We start from the raw sequence: 25947 nt of genomic DNA, 5'->3' as shown, positions 1-25947 counted from the left end.
TGTACTGTTTTTACCCAAGTGCCATTTGGACTTTGACTCATAAGCTGGTGGTGTAGCCTGTAGTGAAGAGATCTATATACTCAGGATTGTATACTTAAGGGGAAGGTCTCTTCTGTGTGTGAGAGGTTAGGCAGTGTCCAGAATTTGCTTTTCCTGTGGAGACAGCTGACTGTATGTGCTTTCTATGTATCGACTCCAAATTTCAGCAGTGTGTGTGAGAGAGGAGTAGGACTCTCATTCCATTGAACCCCTCTCTGCCACTCTCCTTGCAGTGAGGGACCTGGCCCCTCTGGAAAAGTGTCAGCAATACTGATTATAAAATTTTATTTGAAGGCAGGACTCCTCAAACTGTGCTTTTATAGAGTCCTCTCAACTCTCTCCCTTGAAGTGCAAGCAAGATACCAACAAGGAAGAATAAAGAATAAAATAAACGGTTACAAGTTAATTTACTTGTAAAAGAGCCTATGATAAAAGTGAAAGCAATTGGTAGAAGAGCTTTCTTAATCTTTGGGCTAGATTAAATGGGGGAGGGATGGAAAAGGACTGGAATTGGTGGATTACACACAGAAGAATAAAGACTAAAATAAACTATTACAAGTTAATTTACTTGTAAAAGAGCCTATGATAAAAGTGAAGGCAATTGGTAGAAGAGCTTTCTTAATCTTTGGGCTAGATTAAATGGGGGAGGGATGGAAAAAGACTGGAACTGGTGGATTACACACAGAGGGGGTTGAGCTGGTGAGTGTATGTAAGCTTAGATGTGACGCGTGAATTTGAAATGCACTTTAAAAAACATCTCACTACTTTCTGTTGTCCTGGGGACTTGACTTCTGAGGCACTGGATAACCTGTTCCTCCCTGCATATGTGGTGGTGGGGAAGAGGGCAGATTTCTGACATGGTAGCTGTTTTGCACAAAACTGTAAAGTCTATGGCAGACAAGGCAGAGACACCCTCATTGTGCCCACACACCACACGTGTCTGCTGTACACTGTCTTCTTACCAATGTCACAAAACATGACAAATTACTATGCTTGAATAGGCAGTGTCTCTGAAGAATATATTGTGAATGTGGAAAAGAGGAACTTCACTTTCAAAGAAAAAACTGTGCCTGACCTCAGCACTGAGATGCTTTTCTCTATTGAAATGTGGGAGTAATATATGGAGCTGCACCAGGAGGAATTGCTGAAGTGCCTTTGCAGTGCTCTGAAAGAGTGCCCTTTCTGATGGAGTTTTTAATACTTCAAGAAGACACAGTATGCACGTTTAGATGCCAATAAAATGATTCCCTGTAGGATCCATAGGCTGCATTTCAATCCTAAATTATGATGGCAGTGTGAATGATTGACCACCAGCCACGACTGAAGCATTCCTGCCCACAGGTGCTTTTGCTTTTCTGCACTTGAAGCTCTTCTTGTGGTAGAATCTGTCACCACTTCAACCCTTGGTTGAGCTGCTTCTATCTGCCTCTCTCAGTGCATATATTGTGCCATCACTTTTGATGCTAAAGGACCCCTTAAACACCTGGCAGTTTATTTGCTGGAGCATGACCTTATTGTGTTCATGACCTGCAAGAGGCCGCAGCCAAGACTTGTTTGGTCTCCAGACAAAAAAAAACTACATTAAATGAACCAAAAGAGAAATCTATAGATGCACCTATTACTGCATCTGGCAATTGAGGGAGGAATGAGAAGGGAACTAAAAATCCCATTACAATTATTCTTGGATAAGAATGTAGTTTTCTGTTTCAGAAAACCCAAATAACTCAGAATGTATTCTCCATCTAGCCTAAGTTGTATGCAACAGAGTGGGGAATGAGCTTGTTAAACCTAACAGGAAAGAAGGGTGACCTTCTGCTTAGGGTGAGAATAAGGAACTGAAGCTCAGACTGAGACAAGGGAGCTGAAAGATTGGCCCATAGAGTTGTTAGTAAATTAAAACTTTGCTTAAGTTCTTGAAATTTCCCTTTCCAAGGTTTTGAAGAGATGGTTTTGGTAACAACAACAGTAGCTGAATCTGTCACACCTGGGAACTGGGATATAAGTATCATTAACTCTTTTTAGAAAAGAAATACTCGATTCATAGTGGAAAAATGTGACTCTCATCACTACCTGGCCAGACACAGGGATAAGAGAAATGCTCTAGGACCTTGTTTCTTGTGTGCATGACACTGTATAAATTGTATGAATAATACAACAAAAGCTAACTGAGAATTATTAAATAGCCAAGCCCAAATTTTGATAATCTAGGCAGCTATAGTTTGATTTTTTTTTTTTAAATATATTATGAACTTTTTATCTAGTGTGAGGAGTTCTCATCAGGATCAGAGAAGTGAGCTAGGAAAGAAAACGTTCTTGGTGCTAATTCTATCTCTGGCTTGATTTTCTAAAGAAATCTTAATTTTTATTTATTTATTTTTATTTTAACAAGTGCTGGATTAATTCTGTTCACATCCCCAGCCTACCCTGAGACACCCCAAGTAAAATTCTGCCACCATGAAGCCAACAGCAGTCTGGCTATTGTACCAGGTATCTGGAACAGGCAATTTGGATGGAAATTTACCCTGAGGTCTTGATTTCTTGAAAGCTGTGAGGTACCTCCAAGTTTGCATCCAAAAGCCTAAGGAACAACAACATAGTGACTCTGAAAAGGGTTGTCTCATTCTGCTGCTGAGCAATGCAAACACAGAAAACTCAAGAATAATATTTATGTACAGCATTGCTTTGGTTATAACTGCATATATCTTGAATATGAAAAATGAGGTGGTGTAAAACACAACCATGTTTTCACACACACAGGGCTTCAGTAAGAACTGGCTTTGTCTCACGTGGAGCTTGCTTTCTTGGTACCAGGTGCCAATGATTCTTGTCCACTTTAAAAAAACAACAACAAACTAACTAAAATAATACAATGTGAAAATATTCGACTGAAATCATCATGCCTTTGAAAACAAAGCTTTAATTGTGGGGCGAAAAAAATAGGAGGGATTTCTGGGATTTTATTTGTTGTTTTCTTTCTTCAGATGAAAATTGACAGGCAGCAAACTGGAGACAGAGAAACTTTCAGAAATATTTGTCTTCTAAACTGCTATCACTGTCTGCAGTCTTCTTGGAACCAGGTTTTCATCTGTATTTTCTTGGAAGCTTTTTTATTGAAAGTACAAACAATATCATTTGAATTGGTTTTGGATTTCTTATTGGTTCTTGTCTTATTTTTAAAGCCTCTGAGCTGGATGTCTATTTCACTCCTTCTCAACTTTTGTTTTTCTTCTAAATATCTTCTTTGTATCCAGCACAAAGTGGAATGCAAAATAACTGAGCAATTTGTGAATCTCTGACTACAAAATAACACTCCCCCCAACATTCTGGCCAGTTCCACTTTTAACTAAAGCTCTGACCTGCAGTAGAGACAATAGCAAACTGCTTTATTCTTCTCACACTTTATAACTTAAAGACCTATCCCAAGCTGCTGAGGTTGTTGTATGCTTCATGGTTATACAATTCTCACTTCCAATATTCTTAAATTGCTTACAGGTTAGTTTATCCCCACCCCCCCACCCCCCCCCCAACTCCTTAAACTATTTCTCCATACCACAAAAGGAGCAGAAAATCCCCAGCCAAGACTTTTCAATGCTAGATTATCTACATGAAACAAACACTTTTAGGTATTTTGCTCTCCTTTGACATTTGAAACCAGACTCCTGCCTTCCTACGGGGCTGCTTTCTGAGGCTCACAAACAGCTTGGCATTATACAGAGAAGACTCAGCTCAGTTTTCTAAACAACTTTTTCATGCCATGCCACCCACACAAAGCAGTTTGGGGCTTTCCTCGCCTCTTCAGTCTTGATATACTTCCTTTTTTTATTCCCATGTCTCCAGTCAGCGTGGCAATGTGTGGCCTGGAGGCTTGGCTTGTGACTCCTTGGATTTGCTCGATGCAATAAGCTGATACACAATGCCTGGAAGGATTGTCAAGGTATGCTCACTACACTTAGAAATTAAGGATAGTTTGTGGGCTTGAGAAGTGGAAGCTCGAGTCCAGGCTTGAATTTTAAGTCCTTCAATTTGCTGTGTGCGTTGTAGTGTTCCCATAAAGGGGAATGTTCTGAGTGTGTGCCTGTTTAGTAGCATTCCCTAAGGGAAATATCAGAACTGTAGCTTTTTTGGAATTGGAGATATAACTGTGTCTAGGTATTTAGCACAAGCACTGCTAGTGTGGAAAAAAAGACACTGCTGTATCGTTATTCCCTGTCAGTATTTTATTTGTTGGAGTATTGTGGTGCAGCTGGCAGGAAGGTTGTGTTGAAGACACCTTTAAAATGTCCCAGCAGCCCAGCTGGTCCTGGTTGCCAGAGCCTATGATGGTGACAGGCAACCAGTATGAGGGGCTGACTCCTGAAGTTATCTCTTTGCAGGGTGTACATGTAGGAGGACTTGAGGGGTTGCTGATGAGGGTTTCCCTTAGAAAGAAGCAGTAGATAGGTAATTCAAGGCTGATGGTGGGATTCAGAAGGAAACCATTTCACAGTGATGATCTTGGTGATGCTTGAAAATGTTTGTTCAGAGGAAAAGGTCTATGAACTGGGGAGGGGGGAACCAACCAGAGAGAAAGAATAAAAGGCTGTGCACAATGCCAGCTGCCATTAGAGGGTGAAAGTTTGTTTTCAGAGCAGCATTTTTAGAAACATTGCTTCAAATAATTTCATCAGTCTGAAGAAGAATGCACCTTCTACCTTTTGTTCTGTTTTCAGAGTGGATTTTTATGGAAGAACAGGGCAGTTCTGAGTGTTGGACAGGGTAAGCCTTCTGTGCTTTCAGAAGAGCTCTCTGAGAAGACACTGAGCACTGAGTGTTGTGGTGGCATAGTGATACCGTGCTCCTTGCTCTGTGCTGAATAATTCAAAGGAAAGTGCCTGATGGGCTACAAACACTCAGAACAGGTTTTGTAAGTATGCTGTGTAAAGGTGGGCAGCAGAGAGCACTGGGCCTTCTCCAGCTTTGTGCCCTCCTGGGAGCTAGGCTCAGGTGATAAAGAATACTTATGAAATCTTCACTATAGAACAAATAATACCCCAACACCAAATAAGTGTTCCCTATCCTGAATGGAAGGGATAATTGGACCCACAAAAGAGGCAAGCACCCTTTTCCCTGCATGGGAGAGCATTAATAGCTATGTCCAACGGGCAAATACACATTTTTCTGGCTAGTGGTCAAAAGAAATTTGAAAGCCATTATACTGTCCAGGGTTTTTACTGAATAGCTGATGGAGACAGCTGGATTGCTGGGAGCTGCCTCAGGATTGTCTGGGAGGTTACAGAGCTTTTGATTTGATCTTGGAACCATCTTCTTATGTAAGTAAAGGGTAAGCATTAGTTAGGAATGATAATCCTAAATTGTCAGATGCTTTAAGATGTCATGAGCTTCTTCATTATACAGCCCTTGAAAATTAAAGATCATCAGCCCAACCCAGTTCTGTGGTTAATGCTTTTTCCTGGTTTAATTTCACCTAGGTACTTATTTCAGGTTTTTATTGTCGTATTGAAATGTACATCGGGGAAAACAGTTCTGTGGGGCACACCACTTACTCATGAAACTGGTGCCATGAAAACTGGCTTGTTTTGGATTCTGAGACCACAGGAGGTCCTGCCTGCAGGCCATCTGTGCAGTCACCTCTGGCATGCACTGGAGGGGGAAGTCACTTCCCTGAAAGGCTGGGCACAAGGTGCAGTGGCAACAGGAGTGTGAGCTGTGCGGAGAAGTGAGGAAGAAGATGGAGGGAAAAGTAGGATGTCTTCAGAAATTAGGCAAACACTACCAGCCTGTAGTCAAAAGCTGCAATCACCTTGGATTTTGCCTGTGTGCATTTAAAGCAGATAAGCTGTTTTCATACCTTTTATCTCAGTGCAAATTATTATAGGTGAATTATAACTGCAAAGATGAGGCTTTAAAAACACTGAAGGTTTGCAGCCACCATGTGCTAATACTCCAGGATCTCCTCTTTCTCACATAAATTTGAAAGCTCAACAGTGCTCTGAGCTCAGTCATTCCTTTTCAAATGATAAAATGTGTTACCTTTTATCTTTTCACCCCTTCAATCCTAGGTTCTAATTAAGCAGTAAGTGTAAGAGCAGTAACTGCAGTCATCATTTCTCTTTGCACTGATCTAATCTGAAGCCACGAGCAGCTGCAATAGTTATGCTAGGAAGGACTTTCCCCCTTCGGCATCTGTTGCACAGGCTGCCCCTCAATTAGGTTACAAGTGCTTGAAGGCTTTTGATTTGTGCTCTGTTTTAGGAGAACGCTTCTCTTTTTAGCCGTTTAATTTCTCAGGTTCGAATTTGAATGGTCAGGTTGTGAAGCAAAAGTATTTATGCATCTGATCACCTCTTTATCTGGTCAGAGGAGCTCCGCAGAAAGCACAACCCCCTCTTTCTGATTCCTGAGTCACTGGAGATCCCGTGCTCTGGGGTGCTGTCCTCCTCCTGCACACGAGGTGGCTGCAAATCTTAGCAGCAGGTTTTAAGGGGAAGTGTGGTTGGCACATTGCTTACCAACATCCCAGAAAACACGCTGCATGTGTGGGAAAGACTGTGCCGTGGAAACAACCCCGGGGTTTTCCTTAGGCTGATTTGGGTGAGTTGCTAGGCAACTCGGGGTGACAAGGGGGCTGTATGTATCCTATAGGTCCCTGTAGAGACTTCCAGGAAAGTAACATAGGCATGAAAGAGGCTGATCAGCTGCAACACAAGAAGTTAAGCCTCGGAAACTTCACTTTCGTTAAGAGGAGTTAGTGGAGAAAGAAATTGGATTAGACCCAGGGATGACGTATCCTGTTTGATTTCTTTCCCCCTTGCTCTCTGAGGAGCTTTGTGTTCAGGCAGGCTTTTGTTTCTGGCTCTGAGTCGCTTTAAAAAAATTTGGGAGTGTGTCTCAGGGGTGTCAAGGATGATGTGCTTAGGTTGATTGGCTGGGCTTTGTTCTTCCTACCACCCTCAGGTCGGTTGTGCAACATGCCCCTACTGTTAAAAACAAAGGAGGAAAAAAAAAAAAAAAAGGAGGGGGAAGAAAAAAAAAAAAAAAGAAGTGCTGAGTAATACCAGAGGTTTCTCAAATGGCTGATGCAAACCTGGAGAATTTGCATCATCATTCAGCTGGAGTAACTTGGTATGACAAGAGCTTAAATACAAGTCCACGCGGAAGCTGAGCTGGTTTCCAAAGCTAGGGCAGTACCAGCTGGCAGTGTGAAAGCGCAGGTGTGCTCCTGAGCTGGGCTCACATCACAGTGAAGCCCCAGATACGTTTCAGGAGCTTGCTACCTGTGTGTAGGAACAGCTGGAAAGATAAGAAAGCAGGAGACAAATAGTTGGTGACACAGAGGAGGGGGGGGAGGGGAGAGGGTGGAAATAAAAAAAAAGAAAAAAAAAGAAAGAAAATCCTTGAGTTTCTGCTGCAAACTTTTTTTTTTCTTTTTTTTTTTTTTTTGCCTGTGCTTGCCGGTGGTGTGCTGGTGGCACTGTAGCATGCTCAGGAAAGCTGCTGTAACCACGGTCTCTAATGGAAGCTACTTGCAGGGGCAAGCTAATGGCAGGTTGCCCTCTATGGACAGCGGACAGCCAGCCCAGGAGGGAAAAGTTGTGCTGAAGAAGAAAGTGACACTTTTGAGGGGGATATCCATCATAATTGGCACTATCATTGGAGCTGGCATCTTCATCTCTCCCAAAGGCATTCTGAAGAACACAGGCAGTGTGGGCATGTCCTTGACTGTCTGGACAGTGTGTGGTATCCTCTCGCTCTTTGGTAAGTCCCTTAAGAGTTTCTAATTGGTCCAGAGGGGTGGCCAGTGGATTATTGCTGTTATTTGTCTGATTTTGCTATTGGATAGCAAGGCAGAGTGTGGAGCTTGAGGACCAATAGGGCTACAGAAGTTTTGCTCTGCGTGATAGGTTGCGTGGAGGGCACAGATGTTTGCAATCCCTGTGTCCCCAGAGCCTGCTCTGTGAGGATTGGAAGCATGAATTATTGTTTCTTATGGCTCCCTGAAACAATCAGGAAAAGCAGCTGTCCATTTTATGGTGTATGGTGTGCTGTATGTAAAAGGCTTTTCTTCTGGCTGTAAGAAGCAGTTCAAGGTTTGCTTGCAAGGCCCCTGGCAACTTGAGGTGCTGGTCAGTCCACTCAAACACCATCAAAATGTTCAGACAGCTTGACCTAGTTCCCTAGAGGCTAGAGCAAGGTCTGAGAGGAATAATTCCCACTGGACATAAGCTGTATTGGCATGAAAGGGAGAAAAATAATAATACAAATAAACCGTCTTCCTGTTCGTGTTACTGCTCTTTACTTTGTTCCTTGCTCATAATGTTGCTTTAGAAGATTGAACTGCAAAAAAACTATGTGATGGAAGCAAATTTGTAATGCAGGTTTCATTGCTGGCATGCCTATTGTGACAGTTTTTACTCATTTTGTGTATTTTGAAGAGTACTGAATTCTGGAGAGTGCCAGTTTATTTTTTTTCTGCGCACAAAGCCCCAATTCAGACTGGAGAACCCCAGCCTGGCCTCTGCAGGACAGAGGGCCCACTGACCTCCTTAATGAGTTAATCTCATAGAAGCTGAAGAGCTAACATGAAATATTGGCTTGATTTAAACCAGAAGTGACTTGTTTTCTGGCAGGAGGGAAAGAGGACAAACACGTGTCTGCTTAATAGGTGGAACATGCAAATGTCACCCTGTGTAAATTGGCTCTGAGCTTAAAAGAAACACAAACTGTTTGCGGACTGAGCCCACCCAAGCGAAACAGGCAGCACAGGCAAGTTAGGATCCGTTTTGGTCAGATGTTAAATGCCTTGGTACAGTGTGCAGCATAATCTCTTGTACAAACCTGGAAGTCCTGCCTCTAATCAAAAGTGCCCTATAAAGAAAGACACAGTCTGTAACCCTGTCAGAAGATCTTGGTCTTTACATTTAATGAAACCAAATTTTTTTTCTAAAGCATAGCAATTCGGATTTTTAACTTTAAATGTAGTAGTTTTCTGGCTGTGTAGCGAAGTCTGCATGAAAATAATTAAAATCTGGCTCATTAGATAGGATTTCTAGGTCATTTTTCAGATCTCAGTTTATGAAGAAGTATGTAATATGGCCCAGAAAAAGATGATATCTCTCTGAATGGACCTGCTATGATTATTTTCATTCCCTGTGTGACTTAATTACAGCAAAATCACATGCAAAGTTCACTCAAGGTCTTGCTGAAGCCGTGTGTAACATGTATCAAAACACAATTTAATTTCATCCTGAACCTCAGCAGAAGGGGCTGGCAGAAGAAAACCCATCAATAGTTTAAGAAAATCCATCAATAGTTTGTGTTCAGGGTTTTTTGGTTTTTTTTCAGTGTGACTGTAAGAATTCCTTTAAGTACATGCCCAGGTAAAGTGAGGGATAGTAGATACAAGCTGCTATACTTTTGCAAAGCCTCAAGCAAAGCATGTGAAGAAGGATGGAGTTTGTCATAACGAGGTACAACTTTAATGGGCTTGCACATGTTATGTGGTTCTGATAATTATGGGCTGCAAGGACCGGAGCTGAAAGGAATTTGTAGATGTTGCTGGTCGTAACTCTACGTGATGCAGCATTCACAAACTTTATTACTATTTCAGTCTGGCTTCTCAGGCTCTTCTAAAAGACCTACCTGCATTTATTAGATGTGGTACATGTTTCTATTTCTGCAGTCCACCCATGAAGCTGAGAATCCACTGACAGTGTGACTGGGTGATGGCTTGTGAAGCAACAGCAGCAGATAGAACATGGGTGTAGAAGGTTTCATGCAGGTCCTCATAGTTGCACTGTGCTATTGCCTGCTCTGTAATGGCAGAGGCCATGCATTTTGGCAGCCTCAGCCTCAGGCAGCTCTGTAAGAGCTGCTTTTTGCTGAGAATGCCACTAGCACTTGCTTCAGCAGGGCCTGACCCACTTCTGCATGAACTGATGCAGCAGTGTGATGAAGATTTGGGGTTTATCTCAGTCAGGGAAAATGATGAGCCTTGTGCCGTGAAAATGTGAAATGATCTGTATTTAAGGCTGTGCAGAAATGAATTGAGCTTTCACTGCATTAGCAGTGCACACAACACTACACCTGTGTTGAAAAGCCAGGGCCAAGAGGGTTGTTGAAAAGCCAGGGCAAGAGGATTGTTGAAAAACCAGGGCTAAGAGGGTCATTGAAAAACCAGCGCTAAACCATTCCCTGACTTTTATATGTAAGATACTGCTGAGGGAAATTCCTCATCTGCAGTTCCTGCTTCTGACTTTTGACCCCATGGCTGAGGAGAGGTGATACAGGTTTTGGGCTTTTCTTCAGAGGCTGAGCCAGGCACCTCTAAGGCTGGAAGGAGCTGATCATCACTTGATAAGAAATAAATGTGACAGAAAGCTTTCACTCAGCAGTGCATCCAGGCTGGCTGGGAAGCCAGGGTAGCTGGCGTGACACAGCATTGTGTTGTCCCTCCTCACAAGACTCAGATGAGTAATGAAACATGTTGACAGCAAACAGCTTGTTCAGTGCCTTCCCATACAGATGTAAGGGCTTTTTTTTTTGTACAGGTTGGTTAACTACAAGTCTAGCCGAATGAATTAAAATCTACAAAACTGCTTGCAGAAAATGATTAACATATATCAAAAGTAGTTGTCATACGACGACAGCTCCAGTGGTTAGCTTATAAAGGCATTGAAAGGTACTTCTGGATATCTCTTCTGATTGCCACAGTTTAATTCTCACAGGTGCCCTCTGCTACGCTGAACTAGGAACATGCATCAAGAAATCTGGTGGTCACTACACCTATATCCTGGAGGCCTTTGGCCCATTACCTGCCTTTGTGAGAGTCTGGGTTGAATTACTCATCATTCGGTAAGTGGATTGTGGCTTCTCAGTGTTTTGTTTCTGATAGCATTACACTTTGCAGTCATTAAGGAAAAATCTCCAATACATGATGAGCAAAAAAAAAAAAAAAAAACCACAAACAACAAAACTATATCTTGATCAATGAGCTGAATTCTTTTAGCATGGTTGCTTCAGAGAATTTAAAATGCTATTTTGCCTGTCGCTGCAACATTCAAGAAGACATATGGGCATGTATGGGGGGGAAAAGTGATTCTAAGGAAACTCTCACATAAATTCAGCTATTTGGTTTAATTTTGCTAGCTTACTATTCTCCATTAATGTCACTAATAATGGTAATACCTGTGCCTATAATGGAAAAGGAAAGTCACCTTTATATTACCTCAGCCTTGACATGCAGTTGGAGTGGCTGCTGTTATCTGTGGATACAGGAATAACTCCTGGTGAAGCTGTTGCCCAGTAGTTTCTAGAGATGATGGCATTGTGTTCTTTATAGGTCATTTCAGCTCCCCGTTTGTTTTATATAGGGTGTTGGAGAACTTAACTCTTGATTACTACAAAAAGCATTAACTGGCCCCAGAAAATAAACATTGTGTACTTAGATATCAAAAATGTCTGAAGTAGTGGTTTGGTGTGTAAGCCTGTGATTCGTGCAGGAGAATCACAATATGATGAATCATCAAACCACATCAAAGAAATATTCATACGACTCTGAATTCTTAACTGGTTGTTTTCTACAACATTGCTGAGGCTGGGGAGCTTGCTAGGTGTAGAACAGGGCAACCCACTTTTGCAGAGTGACTTGGGGAATGCTGCATTCCTGCCTCAGGCTAGCTAGCACTCCTTTCTCCTCTCTTCCACAATCAGCAAATTAGTCACAAGCCTCATTTCCAATCAGAGCCATGTTTACATAATGGTGGCAAGTTCTAGCATAGACCATTGAGTGTAAAAACACTGACAGTGCTGAGTCATAATGAATCCATAAATCTTTATCTCGTTTCCTGTGGAAATCGTTGTGTACCTCCTCCCCACCTTTGAATTAAGCGCAGAATTGCTGTCAGACGTGGTGAAAGAGCAGATGTCTTAACTGTTAGCTTTTTGCCAAAGAAAGGGAAACCAGGCAGAGGAAACAGACTTGTATTTTCAGTGTGAGAAGCACCATGTTGTGAACATAGCTAAATTATTGCACATCACAGAATCAACCAGAGAGCAGTGTTAGAAATCGCCCTCTTAAACTGCACCTTACTAGGCAGTGGGCCCTTACTGACCTAGACAAACACCCACAATAAACCAGGCTTTGTACATTCCTCTCCTTGCAAAATTATTGTATTTTTACATATGACAGTGTTCCAGGAGCGTCATAAAAGCCCTCTTAGTCATCAGCATCTGCCCCACACCCAGAAAATAATCACCTAGCATGGCAAGGAGCATCAGTGGATTCTTTAATCATCCAATGTGAGAGGCAGCAAGGGAGGTGTACTTGTTATAACTTGTGGTGATCAGAGCAGTGCTGCCAAAATTCTGCCTAGAGTTTTATATGTGACTCCTGAACTGGTAAACTAATTGGCTGCTGCTATCAAAGAATTTGAGACCTAGTATGTATCTTTTTTTGTTTTGTTTTGGGTTTTTTTCAGTAGACGAAGTTGCACAAGCACTTCTCATCCAAGCTGTTTTTATTTCTGAAAGACTGCAGGATCATCACACCCACAGGCTGGTGCAGCAGCAGCAATCAAATAAACATTTCCTGCTCTTGTATACCTTTTCAGCCCCTGTTTTACAGCCTAAGACACACTTAAGCTCTGCCCACATCCTGATTAAACTGTGCCAGCATCACCTGCTGTTTAGCTGTGCCTTACACTGAGCTGCTCCTCATCCCATACAAGTAGGAACTTGTTTTTTCCCCAGAAGTCACGTTGTGAGTATATTGCATAGCATGATTGAAACACAAACACAAAGACATGAAGATGTCTCTGTCAATGCATTGTCTGTGCTGCTTCACTGTGAGGGTTGCTAAACACAGGCTAGGTGAGAGTGTGCTGCCAAGTGACTCACTCACCTGTGGTATATGCTGGGGCACAGGTAGCTACTCCTTTCCCAGTGGAATTTTGTGCTCCCTGTCCTTCCGTGAAAGCTGCCAATGCTCTTTGTGTCTGTGCCTGAACATACAACTGTTAGGGGGCTGCCAGCCTGTCTTTTGGGTTGCAGTTAAAAGGAAAATGCCACATTCCTTCAACTTCCACCTCCACTGATCAGCTACCCTTCCAAGCAACACCTTTCCCCAAACATGGGAATACAAGAGGCACAGCTATTTAGTAGAGATATAATTTAGGAGCTATGTTTTTAGCAGCCACTGCCTCCTTAAAAAGATCCTACTTAAAATGAGAGGGGAAAATCCAAGTTCTGGAAAAGAGGTGGTCAAAACCCAACCCAAACCCAAACAGCTGGGAAAGCTCCAAAGATCTGATCTTTCATCTGATATCTGGGACACTTCAAACTCCTTTTGGCAGGCTGTGGTGTTTTAAAGCCAGAAGCCAGGTTATCTTCTTATGTAAATTAGAAACACCACACCAAGGTAAAGTCAGTAAATGCCTGTGCAAATCCACTGCAGAGGACATTTCCCTGACTGAAGGTAAAATTTTCAAAGCCAACAGATGGCCAGTGAGAGAAAGAATCCTTGTGTGTGTGTGGGAGGGTATGTACTAGCAGCAGCCCCTGCATGTCCATGCAGAAACTTTGTGAGGAAGAAACTTCTCTTCCTTGCTGCTCTGCAGTTTGGTCCAGTGCAGTGTGTGGCATTTTGGTTGAGTCATAACACTAAGAAAGTAGGTTTTGTTTGAAGGGAAAAACTCTTTTGTGGAAAATTCCTTTATCATTTGATGGATATAATCTACAGCACAGGAGGTTCCACCTCAACATGAGGAGGAACTTCACTGTGAGCACTTGACCAGGCTGCCCAGGGAGGTTGTGGAGTGTCCTTCTCTGGAGACTTTCAAGCCCCATCTGGATGTGTTCCTGTGTGCCCTGTGCTAGATTCTATGGTCCTGCTCTGGCAGGGGGGGTTAGACTTGATGATCTTCAAAGGTCCCTTCCAACCCCTAACATCCTGTGATCCCATGAGAATAACGACTTTTCTGCAGAATTTTTGTGCTGTTCCATAGCATTTTTTTACCAACTGCATGTTTCTTAAAATCCTGTCTTCATTTTATTAAATGATCCTGGCATCATTTTATTAAATGATGCAGATTTTTTTTTTTTTCCACAAGAAATTTGCATGGGCTCTTGTTTAACTCAAAACCCCTTTGAGGCAGAACTGTGTGACCTTTTGTCCTTATTGTGTGGGATGAAGCACAAATGCCACCAGCTGCCCTAAGTAGGGTGAAGTGTCCTCTCAAACCAAACATGAACTGACCGCTGGACCTCTTCAGGTGCAGACAGTGTCTGATCTGAGGTGCAGTTTAATTTGCTGTTAACATGTGTCAGTGCCAAGGCTTCTGGCAAACATGCAGCATGTCTCAGGCTGTGTGACTATGAGGAGCATTTCAGATTTGTAAATGTAGTGACTACATGCCTACCTGTCCTCACATTTCTCTGTTTCATGCTAGGTGGTGTCTTTGCTTCCAGGATTTCTGCTTTCACTTGCAGTGCTAGGAAGCTGTTAGTCAATAAAAACAACAAGTTCCATTTGCATTTTAGGAAATCCCATTTTCATTCTTTTTGGTTTTCTGGTGGGTGTGGTTTTGTTTGTTTTTTGGGTGTGGATTTTTGTGGTTTTTGTTTGTGTTTGGTTTGGTTTGGTTTTTTTTGCATTGTCTCAGGTTTTGCTAAACTTGGATAGGTTTTTGGGTACTTGGTAAAGAGGAATTCTTAGCTTCATTGAAATGAATTTGCTTATGTCTCTGAGGGTTAAGATATACCTGGCCATTCAAATTCAATCTTTTATTCAGAGTTGTGCCCATGTAATCTAATCCTGGCCATGTTCACTTCAAGTGATTGAATGAAGAGTTCTGTTCATACCTTTCCTTTCTGTGACTGCCTCACAACATTAAAGTTCACAGTCTCACAGTATATCAGAGGTTGAAAGGGACCTCAAGAGATCATCAGGCCCAAGCCCCCTGCCAGAGCAGGATCACTTAGGGGAGTCTGCACAGGAATGCATCCAGGTGGGTTTTGAAAGTCTCCAGAGAAGGAGACTCCACAACCCATCTGAGCAGCCTGCTCCAGGGCTCTGTCACCCTCACTGTAAAGAAGTTTCTCCTCATGTTGAGGTGAAATCTTCTATCTTCTAGTTTGAACCCATTGTTCCTTGGCTTATCACTGGGAACCACCCAAAAGAGCCTGGCCCCCTCCACTTGACACCCACCCCTCACATATTTGTCGACATTGATCAAATCCCCTCTCAGTCTTCTCTTCTCCAGACTAAACAGCCCCAGGGCTCTCAGTCTCTCTTCCCAGGGGAGATGCTCAAGTCCCCAAATCATCCTTGTGGCTCTCCCTTGGATTCTCTCCAGCAGGTCTCTGTCTCTTGAACTGGGGGGCACAAAACTGGACACAGTATTGCAGGTGTGGTCTCACCAGGGTAGAGCAGAGAGGTAGAAGAACTTCCCTAGCCCTGCAGGACACCTTTCTTGATGCATCCCAGGATCCCATTGGCTCTCTTGGCCACAAGGGCACATTGTTGTTCCATGGAGAACTTGCTGTCCACCAGCACTCCAAGGTCTTTCTCTGTAGAGCTACTTTCCAGCAGGGCAGCCTCTAACCTGTACTGGTGCCTGTTGTTATTCCTCCCCAGATGCAGGACCCTGCACTTGTGGTTCTTTTGGCCACAAGAGCACATTGTTACTCCACGGAGAACTTGCTGTCCGCCAGTTGTAAGAGCTGCTGCTGTCAGGAGCAGAACCACTGAGGAAAGCTGAACTGCTCATGGTTTTCAGCAACATCCAGAAATCATGGTGCATGGCAGCAGAGTTACAAGCAGGCACTGTAATTAAGCACGGTTCTCAGCTCCCTTACAGAATGATCCCATGAGAATGTGATCTATTGCAGATGAATTTTGTGACTTTGTTGTTGTTTTCCCTCCAGCCCTGCTGCCACAGCAGTGATATCGTTGGCATTTGGACGTTACATCTTGGAGCCTTTCTTTATGCAGTGCGAAATCCCAGAACTTGCCATTAAACTGATTACAGCTGTTGGCATCAGTAAGTACCCAACCTTAGGTTGCAGAGAAGGGTAAAAATGATGTCATTTGGAGGAAAAAAAAAAAAAAAACACCAACAAACAAAACCACCCATACCTGATGTAATTGCATCTTGAAGAGGTAGTTGTTTGGTGTGAATCATTACAAAATGACTGTGCCTCCAACGCCAGGGGTATCAGAGTGACTTTTTTTTTGTCTGGGTTTGTGTGTTTGAGAACATACAGTGTAGTAAAAGGAATGGCAGACTTTATTAATGGCAGAGAAAAATCTATAGCCAAGGCTGGTTCTGTTGCCGCTTGAATTAATGGCACGACTCTCATTACTTTTGTGGAAGCAATTTCAGTCCCTAGGAGATGGTGAGCCAGTACCAGAGATACGGAAGAATGATTACCTGATTTTTAAATGCTTTGCTCTACCCCTGTTTTAGGAGGCAATTGAGTGCCAAGTATGATGCCATGATGAAATGTAGTTCTTCTGAGTAGAGCACAGGCAACATGAGATCATCTTCCTTAGTCTCACTCCATCCTTCATAGCAATAAAACCTTCTGAGGCATTTGCAGTTCAGAAAGCAGGAACCCAACTGGTCACGCTGGGAGCAGGGTGTACAACTTGGGGAAAATGCCTGACTGTTACCAGCAGCTTCTCCTACTCTTCTTAATTTTACATTTTGGGCTCCAAAAAACAATAATTGCTAGTGGAAGGAGGCTACCTTGACACCAGGAGCTTCACAGTGTGCCTAGCCTGGTGTGGGAGGCTGAATGAAATCACAGGTTCACAGAATGGTAAAGGTTAGAAGGGATCTCCAGAGATATCCAACCTCCCTCCCAAGGCAGGATTACCTAGGGCAAGTCACACAGGAAAGCATCCAGGCAGGTCTGGAAAGTTTGGGAAGGCACAAATCATGGTGCTCTGGAGCCATGTGCTTCTAGGCACTAGAGGTTGTTGCCAGTTCTGTCTGGTGATGATGCTCCTTGTGCACACATTCACATTCAGCTGTGCTGGAAAGAGAGTAAAGAGCAGACCTGAGTAATTAGGAACAGATTTTTCCTTTCAGTTTGGTCAGTGCACCTAAAAAGGACTGGGAAAAAAGGAATTAAGGCATGCAAAATGATCAAAGGCACACAGGAGTTCCCTTTGGTTTTGCACAATAATGGATTAGAAGATTTTTTTCTTTCTTTGGGTTGCGAAGTTCAATTGACATTGAAATGTCTAGTCTCCAGGTTACTGTGGCTCTTTGGGGTTTTTGGGGTGTTTATTTTGGTGGTGTTTTGGGTTTTTTTGGGTTTTTTTTTTTTTTTGGTAGGAGCTCTCTTGTTAAGAGTTTCCTTCTGCCAGGTGTGTTAAAAAAAATCAGTATGTGACCACATTTCCTTCTAACTCAATTATGCACAAACTATAGGTTTCATAGGAATAATTGAATTAAGGGCTTGCATTTTGAGGTCAATGATTTTTTTATAGCTACATCTGTCTAAAATATTTCAGTGCAGGATAGGGGTGAAACAGATGTTCAGTAACTTCAAGGTCACTCAGACAGAAGGAATGTTAAGTGAAGACTCCATCAAAGTATTTTGTTAAGCACATCTGATTCCAGCTCAAAAAGTGAACCAAGTGAAATAGTTTTTTATTGCTTTTCATGTAATTGAAATTCTGCATGATAAGCTGGGGCTTCACAAAGTAATTAAACCAAGAAGTAACAGTTGTGGGGTGGGTGGAGCTATGCTGAAATAATTACAGCCTCAAGGGAGAGAGGAGTTCACAGCAGACTGCTCCTATGGTGAGCACAGGTCTGGACAGAGCAGGCAGCATGAGTTGTTATTTCACCAAAAGAAGGGGTTCTTGTAGAAAGTTTGTAATGGTGAATGGGATGATGCTGAGCAAAACAGTGACATGTCAGCTTGAGGCTTTATCTTTGCTCTTTGCAGTACACTCTACAGTGAAGTTTCATTTGTAGCAGTTTTGGATTATATATTTCACTTAAGCTCCAGGATCCCTGAGTGTCTGACTGTAATTATTAGAATTATACAATCATGGAAAAATTTTTGTTGGAAAAGACCTTTAAGATCATTGAGTCAAACCATTCTCTAACTCTATGTCCTTTAGCAACACATCTCTGTGTCTTTTGAACGCCTCCAGGGATGGGGATTCAACCACCTCCCTGGGCAGCCTATTCCAGTGTTTAATAACTCTTTCAGTGAAGAATTTTCTTCTAATATCCAATCTAAACCTCCCTTGGTGCAACTTGAATCCATTTCCTCTCCTCCTTGCATGGTAAGAATTAGCTGTTGTGGTGCTAATTGTTCTGAATGTTTTGTACTGTGTGTGTAGGCAGTGGTAGGTAAGATTAAAGTGTGTTGAGCTGAACAGACACACTGGAGCCCTGATGATCTTATAATCCAATTTAATGGTGTCAAAGGTAGTGTTTGCTTCCAGTCAAAATTTTAAGTGAATCAGAAAGACTTCTGTCTTACCCACTCTTGGTGCTTTCTCCCTCCTGTGCCTGGTAACAGAGTGCTCACTGGGTCTCTGTACTGCACTGGGGGAAAGTGGTGGGAAGCACCATTCAACTCTGTCCTTGACTGAGACTTTGTCCTGTACTTTCACCTCATTCTTTCTGATCATAGTAGAAAGGGTAGGAAGAGATATTGAAAACTCTTTAGGTCATCCCCTGCCCTAAAACACCATCAGTGTATCTAAACAATTTCTTGCAGATGTTTGTCTAAATTGTACTTAACACCTCCAGTGAGAGTTTCCAAAGCCTCACCTGCTATTGTAGCCCATTTTTTCCCCTATCCTTGTCACAAGATGGCTTTTCTAATTTTTTTTTTTCCCACCTAAACCTTTCTTCGATTTAAGCCTATTAACAAAAGCCTGAGATGGATACAACCAGAGTCATAATGGGGAACTGAAAACACTCTTGCTCCTCTACCAGCTGAAAACAAATGCTTCTCCTAGAGGGGCTGCAGCCCATTCTACTCCCCACCATTCCACCTTACTGCCTCTGTAGTGAAAAAGGAACAACTGTGCTGCAGAGATGAGAGCTAAAGTGGAGCTACTGAAGGTGGTGACCTTTAAAAAACCCCTAATTCTTGGTTTAGTGTCTACAGGAAGAAACCATGTGCTGGGCACAAAATTCCCCTCCAAATCACAGCTGTCCTGAGGGATTCTGAGCAATCTGTCAAAGCAAATTTTCTGTTCCACCATATGGAATTTTAAATAAAAATAACCAACCAAAAAGTCCAAATCACAACGTTGCTGTTAGAGACAATCCTATCCCTGAAAACCAAGATCAACAGAACAGATCTGTCAGTGCTTTGCTGGCAAATACTCAAGCCCAAAGCTTTAGTGGTATGCTTGGTGTGTATGTGAGTCTGTGGTAAGGTCCTTTTCATTTTTTCTTTCCCCCATCATAGCAGATGTTACAGATGTTGCTCCTTACCACTGACTATTTTCATACAAGCACTTCGAATTAAGACATCTCTTGGCTTGCAGTGGCAGCAAAAACTGCTCTGATGGGTGCTTTTGTGCCTCCTGTGACTTTGTTTTAATTGACTCATTAGAATCTGCAAGTTGAGGGTATTTTTTTGCTTTGTGTGAATGCCCTGACCCTAAAAGCCTGACAAGTTAAGGGAGGGCAGTTTCCTTGGTTTCCTGCTGAGGAAAAGTAAGCCAGGATGTAATGTTTGCTGCTGCTTCTCCCATTAGATTTCCTCATCCACCTGTAGCTGTGGCTGTGTGAAGGAAAGCCTGACAAGCAATCTGATTGGTGTTACCATTGTGTTGGGTTGTTCATGAACCCCATTTTGGTCTCGTTCCACACTCCCCCCAGTTAGGATTCATCTCACTTTTAGTTAGGTGTTCAGTTTAAGGTATTTGTCTATGCTCCCAACAGGGTTAGTGGAGAAAAAGGGGAAGAGACATTTACTGAAGGCAACTCATCTCATGAGTTAGGTATCTTAAAGAGTTGTTATTAGTCATCCTTAGGAGGTAAGTGTCTCTTCCTTGAGGCTGCAACTGGGCTAGGTGCTTGGCTTTTAGTTAGCAAAGTTAAAAAGGAGTCCTCCTTTCACTGTTCTTTTGTTTGGGGCATTGCTGCTTCTTTCTGAGCTGTATCAAGGCATCAGAAATCAGTTTCTTGAAGTATCTCCATTCATAGAAGAGAGTTACTGAATAATGATTCTAGCTTCAAGATATCCTTTCCTTCTTGGACCCTGGCACAGGTGTCATATTCTTTTCCTGCTCTTTAGTAGTTTTCTTCATGACTCCTCTGTTGCCTTTCACTCTCCAGTTGTTAACACAACCAGTATGGTGCTGCTATGTGAGAGCAGTGCAAGCCCCACATCCCACTATGTCTGTTAGTCACATAGAACTGCTAAGACTGAATCATATGAGACTGTAAATTTTTATAGCCTATTTATAGCCTAAGTCCAATGAAACTGACTTAATGCAAATCCATCAAATAGAATTAAAAAAAAAGCCTCAAACCACCAGACTGGTCTCAAATCTTCTAACAACTGAAGTCTCAGCCCTGCAACCTAGACTACTATATTTGTGCAGTTGTCCAACTCTGAAAGAGTTTGGAGGCCTCAGATGAAATGTTTGGCTGGCTTGAACTCACAGTTGGGGGTGGAGAAGGTTTTGCCACATCCTGCTCACAAGCAGGTTGTCCTCATGAAAATACTATCTTGCCTTTTTTTTTTTTTCTTTTATTCTTTCAAGCCAGTGTAGCTCTTATACAGATCTGGGGCTTGTAATTGTATCTGTCTGGCCAGCAAGGAAAGGGGATGAGTTTCCATGTGAGCTGATGTTAGCGTTTGGACTGGTTTGCTGTTCAGTGACATTCTCATACATATATCAGGAAGGTGAAACCAATCATTAGAACACCTGGAGGAGAGTTGTCTGCAGGGAGGATGCTCATGTTACCTGTTCTGACCTGTGTAAAGTAACAGACAGATTGCTGCAGTCAGCTTGAACTCTGAACAAGCTGGATGTCAAATTCCAGATACTTTGCTTAGACATAAAATTCTTCCTTGACATTTTTTTTTTGTGGCCTGGTTTCTGCCTGGGCTTCATCTCCTGCAAAAAACCCCCAATATCCTGAAATTTCTTGGATGTCTGGAATAAACAAGCACTGGGTTTTCTTCATAACTTAATGCTGTTGGTCAAATGAATATTTTAACTATATGTTCCTTAAATGACAGTTCTTAACTTCCCTGGTAATCAAGCCCTAGGAAAAGAGGGGGAGCCTCAATTAGTGCTGATCTTCAGCAGCAACCTAAAGGGATCTTTAAAGATTTAAATGAGTAAAACTATGTCAGGGTAGTATTGGGGTAGCAGAGGAATGAATCAGGCCCCTGGGATTTTCTGCCAAGCATAGGTATCCATAGATAGCAAAAATAAGTATGTGGATCTCAAGTGACACTTTGCAGAAGTCCAAGTGATTTCTTGGGAAATAATCCCTCAGTTCTGAAATATGGAAAAATTTCTAGACTTTTCTAGACTTTTTTTTTTTTTGGGTGAAAAATTAACATTAAGTGAGTTTCTGCATTGTTAAACCAATCATTTGAGAGTGGGGTTCTCTCTTTTCCAAATAAAAATTCCAGAAAATACTTTTTTTTAAAATTCATCTTTTTTTTTTCCTCCTGAAATTTTTATTTTGTTAAAAATACCTGGAAATTCAGATTACTTAGAATTTTCTCCTTTTTCCATGAAACGAAAGCCACTTTTGGATTAAACTGAGAAGAATTGTTTTATGATATAATTTTTTGGCCTTGCCAGTGAACACAATCTGTGTAAAGAACTTGGGATCGATCAGTGGCTTTTGCTGCCAGCAAGCTTGTGCCATGCCAGATTCACAATGCTATCTCATGCAAACTAGCTTCCAGACTCTGGCAGGAGATAGCAACTCGTGATTTTTTTATATGTCCCAAGATGTGTGATATGGCTGATGGTAGAGACAACCTGGAGCCCTTCAGAGAATTTGAAATACTGGAGGACTGTGAGGAAGAGCTAATGAATTAGCAGGAAAGAGGAGTTAGCATTTGCCTTTCCCTGCAGCAGAGAGGAAAAGGGACTTCTCATCTAGTGAAATGATTCACATTTGCCATTCTTTACATTGAATCATAGAATTATTAGGGTTGGAAGGGACCTCAAGGATCACCTAGTTCCAACTCCCCTGCCATGGGCAGGGACACCTCACGCTAAACCAGATTGCTCAGAGCCACATTTTTGTGGTTGGTTTGGGGTTTTGTTTGTTTGTTTTTGTTTTAGGCTTGTTTGTTTTCTTTCCTTCTTTGTTGTTGTTTGGTTCTTCTGCTTGTGGTTGTTTGATTTGGTTTTTGGGTTTTTCTGTTGTTTCTGGTTTGCTTGGTTGGCTGGTTTATCTGTGGCTTTGTTTTTATGTTATGTTATTTATTTATTTATTTATTTAAACTCCTATTTTGATTTTATTTTATCAGGGTAGTTGCTTAAATAGGCTAGAAAAACTGGCAGCCAAACTGTAAGACCTCCCACTCTCCTGTCAGTCAGTGCTTTAGTAAAGGCCAGAAGATACCCTTCCTGAAGCAGAATGAGATGTGAGCTGAGCAGAAAGGACATAAAAAACCCCAAAACAACCAACCTTCTCACTTATCTCTCTATATGTTGGTGAGGCACAGACCTGGGCTTTAGTTTTGAAAAACGAAATGTCTTTTTTTCTTCCCAAATTCCCAGTGTGGACAAGCACTCTGGTGTTCCTGTATCTCTGGTGGTACAGCAATAAGGGGGGAAAAAGACTGGGAGAGAGAAGTGAGGTAAATAACATAATGAGTGATACATTTCTGGAGGGCTTAAATTGGAATCAAAGAATTTAATGTGATTATTAACTTGTTATTGTTTTATGGGAATGCAAATCTCTACTCGATCTCTACTCAAACCAGCAGTGATGCAGAAATCTGGAATGGCAGGAATGGGACAATTAACTTCTTTCATCCAAGGCAAGGCCCTACCAGCCAGTCATCTACCAAGAGCTAACAGTTCTGGTTAAACAAAGCTGTAATTTGGTGTGGAGAGAGCCAGGCAGAGAACAAAAAGATGGATGGGCTGCACAGTGGGTGGGATTGAGTGGCTCAGCTTCAGCCTTTCATGCAGCATATGGAAGAGGAATGTGAGAAGTGTGAGCTGGGGAAGGTTATTGGGGTGTATTTCCTTCGATGTATCAGGATCTATTGTATATGTAGCCTCTCTGCTGGCAAAGAGGGTTTGTTTTTTTTTTTGTGGTAATTTGAGTGTTCCTTTCTGACTTTTCTTTTCCCCCTTGCAGCACTGGTGATGGTCCTGAACAGCACGAGTGTCAGCTGGAGTGCCCGCATTCAGATTTTCCTTACCTTTTGCAAGCTTGTAGCAATTCTGATAATTATAGTCCCTGGAGTTATCCAGCTAATTAAAGGTATGAAATGAAAAGTAAATGCTTTTAAAGTGCTTTTATCTTTACCCTCCCCAGTCTTTCTCCACCTGCCTCTACCAAATAATGCTTATAGTGGCAAAATCTCTTAATTAGTCTGTGCTTGCTTAACTCAAGCCCTGTACTCTCATGTAATTGATTAGCAGTGGAACTACACTGGGATGAACTGGTATTTCTTTCAGCATGCCAATGAGTCTTTTCAGATCAGACTTGGTTTGCAAATGAGCAACACAATTGCTCCTCTCTGTACTTTGCCTTTACCATGAACTTTGTAAAAGGGACTGGATGGAGTTTAGGGACAGGTGAGCATACCCTCCTGAAAGCACATGCCCAGTCCAGGCAGAATATGTCTCCTTTGACTGGGCTAATGCCTAGTCCTGTTTGGTACACAGGGTATGTGGTGGCAAAGTGGGCTCAGAATTGGGGAATATGTGAAAGAAAATATTATGGATGCTCTTCTGCCACTTTGTGAAGTTAAAGGTGCTGTACTGGCAAGAGAAACTATAGTCAGCTGTTGCTTTCACGAGCTTCCTGCCTGCAAGTAGCGAATGCTCATGCTTTGCTTTCAAGGAAAACACCTAAAGCATACAGATACCTGAGCCCTATCAGCAGTGGGTGTGAGGGCTGACAAGCCCCAGCTCCCTCTCTTTACAACAGCCCCAGACAATAACTACACAAAGTAACCAGCAGCCATGCAGCACAGAGGGTCAGAACAGGGAGCTCTTCATAATGAATCGGTGGCAGATTTTATCTAACACAAATTATCACAGTTGTTTGCTCTGTCCCTGGGGATGCTCTTTTATGATGCTTTACAAAGCCTCCTGTCTGAGTCAGCAGCACAAGTGTTGGGCTCTCTGGTGAGCTCAGTTTCTCAGGGACAAGCAGCTCTCTGTGGTTAGCAATGGACTCTGAAATAAAAGTTTTCCTGTATAGCACTCTGCTGATTCACTACTTCTGTTTTCATGTTTTTCACTTCCTTTCTGGTAATTGCAATACCTCTTCCGTCACCTCACTTCATGTCCAAAATTTCTTTCTGGTCTCATCTGCCCCATTTTTCTTAGACCTTTGGAGCTGGCCAGAACCAGGTTTGGATGGAGTTTGCTGCCCTTTAGTATGTCAGATAAGGTCCTTGATCCCCACCGGAACCTTCCTCTACCCACAGCTTTTCTCTTACGTAAAAGGACTCTGTTTCAGAGGAAATTTTGATTGAGAGTTCAGTGAAAACTATGTAAAGGATGACAGATTTTACCCATTGCTACTTTAAGTCTGAATGAATTCTGCTTCTTCCTGCTCTTTCTGTGCAGAATCATTGCTACTCAGGAAATTTGGGGTATTGTAGGGAGGTCTTGCACACCATGAAACAACTTGTAAATGAATAAGAGCATACTATGATTCCTAGATGCTTGCATTTATAGCTGTGTAATTCTTACTCAGTGTAAGGGTAATACAGCACTGTGGCAGGGAGTTACTAAATTTTTCTGTGGTAGAATGTTTAAGATACTGGGTTCCTTGACCTTAAGGCTGCTGCTTGTGAGTGAAATGCCAGCAGTGTTCCTTTTGATTAAAATGTTAAACAAGTGAAATTTTCCACAGCAAAAACTACAGAGCTCATTCTGCTCTTTCATGTTGATGTAAGTCACTGCAGGAGATGACAGTTCCATGAGTGTCATCAAGCTCAGAAAGCTTTGAAAAAAAACCTGAATAGGTCAAATTCTGCCACTGCATGACTAGGGACACCATGAAACCTTTCGCAATTGCTGGCAGATTACAGCTGCAAGGGCTGGGTCAGAAATTAAGGTCAAGGGCAGAACGTGAAGTCAGTGAACTGTTGGGTGATTAAATGTTCCATGGTGCGATATATTTATTTGTTTTAAGGTAGTAGATGACCAAAGAGCTTATTTTTCACTGTTGCTTTTGTTGATGTTGCAGGAGAAACACAGCACTTTAAAAATGCCTTTGCAGGGAATGATGCCAGTGTTATGGGATTACCACTTGCTTTCTATTCAGGAATGTATGCCTATTCAGGCTGGTAAGTTGTTGAACCCTTTAAGTATTAGTCCTGAAAAACCAAACCAAAACAAACACAAAACTACTATGTTCCAACACAGATTTTTATTTTTATGAAGAAATTAGCAAGAATTTTTTTTTTCCAAACTACATCATGTAGTAAAAGAGTAGAACTCAACAGTGTTGCATGTACTCAGCAGTTACTCTGCAAGCAGCTGTGCAAAGGGTTTTCCTTCTCCAGTGTACAATAGGTAAACACACTAAACACTAAAAAAAAAACAACCAAGCAAAAAAACAAAACAAAACAAACAAACAAAAAAACCAACAAAACAAACAAACAAAAACAAAAAAAAATCCCAGGCTTTTATTTCTGCTCTTAAGGCTAGAAACAAGAAAGAAATGTTCCTAGTTTTTCATTAAGTATTTT

General features: G+C 42.1%; 1 protein-coding gene across 1 annotated transcript in view; it reads left to right on the top strand.

Annotated features, from left to right (window-relative positions):
* The first annotated feature begins 7517 nt into the window (after window positions 1–7517).
* Window positions 7518–25947, top strand: part of SLC7A11 (solute carrier family 7 member 11) — a 60967-nt gene continuing 42537 nt past the window's right edge. Inside the window, exons 1-5 of the mRNA XM_054392455.1 lie at window positions 7518–7794; window positions 10764–10890; window positions 15961–16076; window positions 23373–23498; window positions 25443–25542. Coding sequence (XP_054248430.1) covers window positions 7518–7794; window positions 10764–10890; window positions 15961–16076; window positions 23373–23498; window positions 25443–25542 — 746 coding nt within the window. The remainder of the gene's footprint in view (window positions 7795–10763; window positions 10891–15960; window positions 16077–23372; window positions 23499–25442; window positions 25543–25947) is intronic.

Source organism: Indicator indicator, chromosome 25, assembly GCF_027791375.1.
Source record: "Indicator indicator isolate 239-I01 chromosome 25, UM_Iind_1.1, whole genome shotgun sequence".
Taxonomy (NCBI): domain Eukaryota; kingdom Metazoa; phylum Chordata; class Aves; order Piciformes; family Indicatoridae; genus Indicator; species Indicator indicator.
This window is presented reverse-complemented; position numbering and strand designations above follow the sequence as displayed.